Here is a 9,442-nt window from a genome sequence, read left to right on the forward strand (position 1 = left end):
ATCAGTCTTAAATTGCAGAAACAGATTTATACATGTACTGTATATCTAATTAAATCAAATTATTTCAATGATCTTTTTAAAATAAAAGTTTATTTAAAGAAATACTGAAATATTTGACAGTGGTCTTGATGTAATTGTCCTTTGAGATTCAAATTCTAATTGTACAAAACAGATATCTGTTTGATGCAAACAATTTCTATTTTGTTTCCATTAAGCCAGGAACCAGAATGTTATTCATTGCATTGGCAAGTAATGATGGTTGGGGGATTTTTCTGCTGCTGTTAATCACAAATTAAATCCACGTCTGTCACTATACAGCCAGGTATTAGGTGTGAAATCATAATATCGAACTATTGAAGAACTTTAACATCTTTGTCATTCAGAACATCCCACTGATAATCATCTGGAGATTGATGGGAAAAAAGCCAAACAGTTGTGATTGTCCTCATTGACTCTGTAGGTTTATTATAGCTGATATTCTGAAAGGAAAGCAAGAAGTCATAATTATAAGATCATGTAGTAGGATTTTCCTATTCTAACAGTATAATAATATTTTATGTGTTTTGAATAATACTGATTTTTTCCTGTCAATTTTCAATCTAACCAATCCAAATGACTTAAATAGACTTGTCAATCATTCAGTCTGGACGGAACCATTCACCATAATAGGGAAAACTTTAAAATATTCATGTATATGCTGGCTGATCGTGGTCTGCATTGGTCACATGGGTATAGAATATGTTACTGCCAGGAGGCTTAGAGTTAAAGAACCAAACCGGAGAGTATTCAAGTAGATTCACTGACCTCTTGTTTTGCAACTTAAAAAAAAGAAATGTTATTGTAATCTAAGTAAAAACTGCAAACACATCACATATAATTTGGGATTTGGGACCGATTGTATTCTTTGACATAAAATAAATTATTACATAAAAAGCAGCGCAGGGGTGTAATAAAGCCATTTAATAAAAAAAGGATATAACACTATAGTGTAATAACATTTTGACATGACATCGTTTGCGCTATAATCTTTAACATAAGCATTAAAGCGTGTTTATGTTTGTGTTACACTAAAGGCGCCTCAATGAAAAATGACTCTTAAACAGTTTAACATTCTTATTTTATATATGTGATAAATAGAATATTATATATTCGTGTAGATTCAATACTAAATTTATTGAACTCATTGAATAAAACATAATTATGCTCGCCAGAGGCTAGCATAATATGATTTTATTCAACTGGTTCAATAAATTTAGTATTAAACCTACACTCATTCAGTATCCTCTATTTAATGTATAGTTGATATTTTTTGTCAATCAATTACCGATACAGAATTGAAATAAAATCAATACTTTTGCCTATAATCATCAATGAAACTGGTTAAGGAATGCTAAAACTAGCAAAAAATACAAACATAACTAGAAATGTGTCCATAGGACACAGGTGCCCCCACTGCGCCACTGTTCTGTCAATTTTATGACTCTAGGTCAAATATTTTTTGAAAACTAAAAATCTTTTACTTAAAGTAAAGGGCAAGAACTTTACAAATACTGAATAAATCCACATGCATAAGTACACATGCTGACCAACATTCTTGTAAACTTTCAGGCCTACAATACTTTTTGAGCTGTGCATGAACAAGCTGAAAATTGCAAATTTATACTACTGTAAGTCAAGGGCAATAACTCTTACAAAACTGAAAAAAATCCACATGCAAAGTCCCAGATTCATAGCTTCACAGTAATGTGAATCATTATTCCTGTAATTTAGTGATGTTGATTATTATTTCTGTAAAGACTTTCACTTGGTTGATTCTAACTCAAGCACTCAAGGAACAAATAACAACATAATGAAACGGTCAAGACTAAGTCAAGAGAAATAACTCTACAAATACTGGATAAATACACAAGCGAAACCTCAGGTGCAAAACTAAATATGCTGAGCAACCTTTCCGTGAGGTTTAATGACTCTATATGTCAAATCCTTTTTGAGTTACATGCGACACAAAATTGTAAAAGACAACTAAGTCAAGGGCTAAATAACTCTAAAAGTACTAAATAAATCCAATCGAAAATACTCAGGAGCACAACTACACATGCTGATCAATATTCCTGTAAAGTTTAATGACTTTATGTCAAATACTTTTTGAGTTACATGCGACACAAGTTGAAAATTGCAAAATTTTACTAAGTCAAGGGCAATAACTCTAAAAATACTAAATAAATCCACACGAAAATACCCAGGTTCACAACTACACATGCTGATCAACATTCCTGTAAAGTTTCATGACTCTAGGTCAAGTACTTCTTGAGTTACATGCGACACAAGTAGAAAATTTCAAAATTTTACTAAGTCAAGGGCAATAACTCTAAAAATACTAAAAATATCCAGACAAAAATACCCAGGTGCACAACTACACATGCTGATCAACATTCTTGTAAAGTTTCATGACTCTCGGTCAAATACTTTTTGAGTTATGTGCGACACAAAAGTGAACAGACAGAAGGATGGACAGACGGACAAGGGTAAATCTAAATGCCCGCCACTAAAGTGGGGGCACAAAAATGGGCACGTCTAAAACTATACCAGACGTAACCGTTGTTACTTGATGGATTTTATTTATTTTGTTAATTTACATATTTTATAGCAGTGATAATAACAAGAGCTGGCAGAGGAGACAACACACTCTACTAAATAAATCCATGTGTAAAGGAAAACAAAACTATGAAAAAACAAGAACGTGTTTGTTAAACACAAATGCCCCCGGCTCAGATTCTTGTAAGTAGCAATACTTCAAAAAATGTTTACCCATTCACTCAGTTATGGACAGAAAAATCACCAAAAATTGTAAACACAAGTTTTATAGCTTGACAAAGTCATGGCATTTTGTAATTGTGAAAAATGTAAGTTGCCAAGTCATTGCTCTGACTTGTGAAGTTGGAAAATATTCAACTTCATGCAAGTAATCGTCCTACCAAATATGAAATACATCTGTCATTAAATAAAGGCTGTATGGGCAAAAGGGTAAAAATCTATTTTGAGCACTGGTGACCTTGACCAAACTGACCCCTAACTTCTATCCAAAAGAAGAATACCATGTAAGTTATCTTCCTACCAAATATGAAATACATCTGTCAATAAATAAAGGCTGTATGGGCAAAAGTGTAAAAATCTATTTTTTAAGCACTTGTGACCTTGACCCAACTGACCCCTTACTCCATCCAAAGACAGAATAACATGCAAGTTATCTTCCTACCAAATATGAAATACAACTGTTAATAAATAAAAGCTGTATGGGCAAAAGTGTAAAAATCTATTTTAGCACAAGTGACCTTGACCCACTGACCCCTACCCCAATCAAAAGGATGAATACCATGCAAGTTATCTTCCTACCAAATATAAAATATATCTGTCACTTAATAAAGGCTGTATGAGCAAATGTGTAAAAATCTATTTTTAGCACTGGTGACCTTGACCCAACTGACCACTAACTCCATCAAAGTTTATGTTTCTATCAATTATAAATAACATCTGTCTATAGAATAAGGTCAATACACCTGTAAAAATGTAATAATCTTTTTTTAACATTGGTGACCTTGACATTGGTAACATTGACCTTGACCCAAATGACCCCATACTACACCCAAAGAAGGAGGTGTTTGTATTAAACTAAGACATCAACTAAAAAATAAAGGCTGTATGAGCAAAAAGGTTTATATTTATTTTTTAAACCAGTGACCTTGACCTTGACCCTAGAGACCGCTTACTCCAAAAAAATTTGAGGACCATCAAAGGTATCCACCTAATATTTAGTAAAATATGAAAGATATCAGTAAAGAAATTAAGCAATTAGGAGAAATTTAAGATAAATCCAACTTGCCGAAATAGGTTAACCAGACAAGGCCCTATTTTCAAAGTGAAAAAAGGGAAATAACTGGGAAATATGGATTTCCAACTTGCTGTTTTAGGTTAACCATTATTCATTTTCTAAGTGCTGAAAAGGGCAATAACTTGGTAAATATGAAAGCCAGAATTATGAAACTTGCCCAGATCATGTACTTTGTATTGATTAGTAAGTGTGTAAACTTAGAAGCCATTGGTACAGGTAGAACTTAAGAAAAATCCAACTTGCCGTTCTAGGTTAACCTCGTACGGACAGACGGACGGACGGACGGTTCAATTACTATATGCCCGGGGGCATAAAAAAATTATGATACAAACACATTTTTGTATAGGTATCAAGAAAGCATTTATATGTTCAATATATTTGCATCACATAATTTGCATGACACCATGTCATTATAGAAGTTCAACATACATTTCTATGCTCTAACTAAAAAGGCAACAATCTGAGTGACATTTTCACTTCAGTAACAAAAGTGATAAGAGCAAGAAATTTTTAAAATAAATCTAAAGTTCAAAGAAGAAATTTCTCTTAAAATAAAGATGTTGGAGTTATGAACCTTGTTGTACATGTCGAAATAATGACAAAGATAATTTATCAAGTCTAAATAACATAGATACCATTTATATAACAAAAAGATATTAGAAATATTTATCAAAACTTAAAGGGACTCCACTGAGGTTTTTTGAAATGATGGAACTGAAAATATTTTTTCCAGATAAATGTACCATTTGAAGTAGGTTTAAACCACTAATCTTTGTGCAAAATTTCAGATCATTTGCGCACTTTGTTTTTCCAGAATAATTATTCTAATTGTAAAAATATGACCATAAATGAAAAGCATTTAAACGCTTTTCACAACAAATCGAGCTAAAAAAAGCATAAAAATACGATTTTCAATGTATTTCGAAGTATATATCTTGACTATCTTTGCATATACTTCAGTTTAAAGTGCCCCAGCTTATTTATGTATGAAAATTCAAATTTTATGTTCTTAGGCTTTTAAACCTCCATCACAAGTTTGAAGTTCATAAAGCAAGTTCGCTGTTATTAAGTCATTGACTGGACACAGTTTTGTTTTCAGACTGACTAACAGAAGAACCAACTGGCAACCGACAAATGTGATGCAATTAGTCACTTAGTGCAATATATCCCCACTTCTTCTATGGGGGCATTACTATGTTAATTTACATAATTATACAGTTTATTAGACTGTCCATCATAAAGATATTTGTAAAGTCTTACCAAGACAATGGGAAGTTTTTCAAATACAAATCTACAAATTGATCTATCATCACACAATGCTCCATGTAAAATGTCATGGGAGATTCTGCACAACAAAGAATCGGAAATTTTGATCCATTAGGCCACTGAAACGAGAAATAACACATATTGTTAAATGTATATTATAATATATGTGATGAACTGATTTCCATGAAACATAAAATATTACAGGCGGCAGAATACTGACGTGTAGATTTAACTGTGACATCATGACTAAAACTCTTGCATACTTGAATAAATGTTTTATGTTTTCTGGTAAATGGGTATCAAAATACCCTTGTTATTAAATGAGGCGGACATATTTGAAACAATGAACAAAAGGCATGGCAACCAGAGCATGGCAACCGAAAAAAAACTTAAAAATTGTCTTATACCATCTAAAAAATTTTCTATTACCATCTCATGTCTTCAGGTTGGGGACATGATGGTGAATGGTGAACAAGCCTGAAAAGTTTCAAAGCCATATGTCAATATTTGAGGTGGAATGCAAACTTTAACATATATTCTAAGTCGAAAAAGGGGCATAATTCTGCCAAAATGCTTGATAGAGTTACCTCCTCCTGTCTGCAGGTAAGGGTCATGATGGTGAATAAGTGTGCAAAGTAACAAAGCCATATGTCAAAGGACTTTGAAAATATTTGAGGTAGTACGCAAACTTAAGCATAAATTCTAAGTAAAAAAGGGACATAATTCTGTCAAAATGCTTAAAAGAGTTACCTCCTCCTGTCTACATGTTGGGGGCATGATGGTGAATAAGTGTGCAAAGTAACAAAGCCATATGTCAATGCATTTTGAAAATATTTGAGGTAATATGCAAACTTAAGCATAAATTCTAAGTAAAAAAGGGACATAATTCTGTCAAAATGCTTAAAAGAGTTACCTCCTCCTGTCTACATGTTGGGGGCATGATGGTGAATAAGTATACAAAGTAACAAAGCCATATGTCAATGGACTTTGAAAATATTTGGGTAGGTACGCAAACTTAAGCATAAATTCTAAGTAAAAAAAGGGACATAATTCTGTTAAAATGCTTAAAAGAGTTACCTCCACCTGTCTACAGATTGAGAGGGGGGGGGGGTCATGATGGTGAATAAGTGTGCAAAATAACACAGCCATATGTCAATGGACTTTGAAAATATTTTAGATGGTAGCTATTTAACAATTGTTCATATATTCATGTGTCTTTATTAACTAATATAAAATAAAAAAATTATGGAAAAATGTTAAAAGTGGAATTTTTTATTATAATATAAAGTGTTTTTATTTAACTTAAATAAAATATCTTATTATATAATTCAATAAGAATAATCTATTTCAATACTTATGTGTGTAAAATGAAATAATGTAAAAAAAATAAAAAATTCAATATAAAATCTCTTACCTGTAAAATATTTCCAAATCCTAATTCCAAGTTATCCATTAAGTTCCGGTAAAAAATGTCCTTGAATTATTTCTCCTCTTAAAATGTTTTTATTTATTTATTCATAAACAACTGTCACTTAATTTAACTTTAAACAGAAATAAATGTTTGTAAATTAAATGATCAAACTATACAGTACATGTATAACGTAGTCTAAGAAACCGCCATTTTGTTTTCTAAGTGTCCATTTTAAATTGTTTTCATTTAAATTTATTGAAGTCATTTCATAAGTTTATTGTACAATGTTTTTCCTTTGTTTATTCTTTACTTGGTTTTATTGTTTTGAACTCAAACCCCCCCCAGCCGTCTTGTATCACATGAAAAGTTTGTGAACTTCGAATATTTTCTCTAACACGGTCATATTCTGTTTCCGGTGTAATGGCGATCATCTTTACTGTAACTGACTGCGGCAGATTTTTCAGCACGGTCATAAACTTCTGTAAACTTTCTGCAGACATTTCTATCAGCACCAACTCCACACGTTCAATATTCAACATGTCACGTGACAGTAACAATGAACTTTCATCATCTAGATTGATGCACGACAACGTAACATTAACTAATGACGGTGTTGTTATATTTAATTGTAGTCTCCCAGGTAACTCCGACAAGTCTAACTTTGATAGAGTTGAATGTTGAGACAAGTCCAAGTTCAATCTCTTACAATCATGGCGGCCATGTTCTTTACAGTCTAACCACTTCAATGTTAACTCTTTCATTGATTTTTGAGCGGAGATAAAATTGTAAAATGTTTCCAGTATTTTGTGAGATAACGTGAAGTCTTCAATATATAAATATTGTAAGTTTTGTACTCGCGCTAAATTTTCACTCAGATTTTCTTCATCATTTATCCATGTACCCCACGACAAAGTAACGTACTGTAAACTTGGAAACAACATCCGGGTTATCTCAGCCTCCTTCTTCCAGCTGCCACTATAGCAAAGTTTCTGTATATGACTGAGATCTGTGAGAGAGAATAAATCTATAATTTCACGTAAACTGCTGGAAGTATCGTCGATGTCTATATGAAGTGATTTTATGTTGGTTTTATTTTGTTTTAATAAACGTTGTAACAGCTCACTGTCCACGGTGTCCTCGCCAATGAAGAAATCTTGTAATTGAATATTTTCACTTTCAGGCATTTCTTGTAAACACGACATGAACATTTTCTGTATGTTATACAATGGAGTATTGTACATGTAGTCCTCGAGACCTGTCCTAGTTCTATAGTCACGTGTTTTCTCGTCTTCATTTATCACAGACATCAAATCATTTGATATTTCACACATCCGGTCAGCATTCATTCCACTTATAAATTCACAAATTTTTGACATGTCCAGAATATCTTGAACATTTCTACATTTTTCTACAACAGTTTTCTGAGCGTCACTTTGAGAACTTATAAATATGGCGGCAAAGAATTCTTGAACTGTTTTGTGAGAAAACGATACTTTACTAAACTTTTTTGTTAGTGTTTTTGTTGTACTTTCTGACAACATTCCTGAGTGAAGGATGAATTTCATCTCGTCTGGTGTGATATATTTTCTAGCAACTGATCCATCAAATACCAGTGTGTTTTCTCTTGTTTTATTGATTAACGTATAATAGGCCAATTTACCTAAACACGTCAGGAGTGTATAGTATTTCATACCGTTTTCATATTCAGCCAGGCATTCTGGGATATCACTATCAGAAAGGACGCAAAATTGTTGGAGATCTCCATGCTTCTGAATCGTTCTTGATAAGAGCAGCTCTACTATGTTTATATAGAGTTCACATTTTGAATTACCTATTTGAACACCGTCACACCATAAACAAATTGTATATATCAAAAGTAGAGGCACAGAAGTAAGTTCATTGTTTTCTCTGCTTTTGATTCCTGATATGAACTCTGTGACATCACGTTGTAATGCACCTTTATTTGGGTGAGATTTCAATCTTTGTAATATCCTTTCTGTAAGTGTAACTGCTGAGTCGTAACTTAGTTTTGTAAGTTCTACCTTTTTTCCTATTTGACACGAATTTAGGTTCAAAACTCCTAATTTCCATGGTCGCGTGGTGGTCAGTATTGTACACTTTTCTCGGTCATTCCTATGGGGGATTGATTTCGGCGATCTGTGACATTCCTTTTCGGGGTGGATCCATTCATCTAGTCCATCAAGAACAACGAGGCATTTCTCATTTTTCAAAATTTTAAGGAGAAAATCCTCTGAAGGCTTTTCTTCTAGACCCAAATTTGAAACAATATTTTTAAATATGAGATCATCTATAGAACATAAATCATTAGAATCTCGCAGTAAGACCAAAAATAAGAAATCAAATCCCTGTATACAGTCTATATCGTCCTTTTTAAATGATTGAGTCATGTCTTCATCTGGAAAATGAGCTTGACACCACGTGATCGCAAGATAGTTTGAAAATGCAGTTTTTCCGAGACCAGCATCAGCAATTACATGTATTTCTCGGTTAGCTTGATTTCCAGTTTTAAATATCTCCAATAATGACCTGACATGTGTTTTTTCGTCATTTCTCGTCGGTGCTGAGTTCAATTCAGGTCTTATGTAGAAAGAAGCCAAAGGCGTGTCATTTTCTTCGAAAAGGGGCGACAGGAAAACTTTACTGTGTCTCGTCTTGTAGAATTCAATCAAACCATCTTTGAGCTCTGAAAAATGAAATTTAAACTGTTAATAACACAGAAATATATACTAAATATTAACAGATTATAGTTAAACTTTAAACTTCTATGTACTTTTCCAAATAATTTATATAATAAATATCAATATGAATATCACAATGTTACACAAATTCCAAATGTGTACTTAATAAATAAATGC

General features: G+C 32.6%; 1 protein-coding gene across 1 annotated transcript; it reads right to left on the reverse strand.

Moving 5' to 3' along the window:
* Window positions 1–406: 406 nt before the first annotated feature.
* LOC132754529 (uncharacterized) lies at window positions 407–9,210 on the reverse strand. The gene is made up of 3 exons (XM_060745169.1): window positions 6,570–9,210; window positions 5,150–5,274; window positions 407–479 (listed from the first exon to the last, which is right to left on the reverse strand). The coding sequence occupies exon 1, from the start codon at window positions 8,972–8,974 to the stop codon at window positions 6,866–6,868; it is 2,109 nt and encodes a 702-aa protein (XP_060601152.1). The 5' UTR covers window positions 8,975–9,210; the 3' UTR covers window positions 407–479; window positions 5,150–5,274; window positions 6,570–6,865.
* Window positions 9,211–9,442: the final 232 nt, after the last annotated feature.

Source organism: Ruditapes philippinarum, unplaced genomic scaffold (genome assembly GCF_026571515.1).
Source record: "Ruditapes philippinarum isolate M1 unplaced genomic scaffold, ASM2657151v2 ctg7281_1_1_1_1, whole genome shotgun sequence".
NCBI lineage: Eukaryota > Metazoa > Mollusca > Bivalvia > Venerida > Veneridae > Ruditapes > Ruditapes philippinarum.

Excerpts from the sequence above, each read along its gene's own strand:
- LOC132754529 (XM_060745169.1), bottom strand. The coding sequence starts at position 8,974 with ATGACTCAATCATTTAAAAAGGACGATATAGACTGTATACAGGGATTT.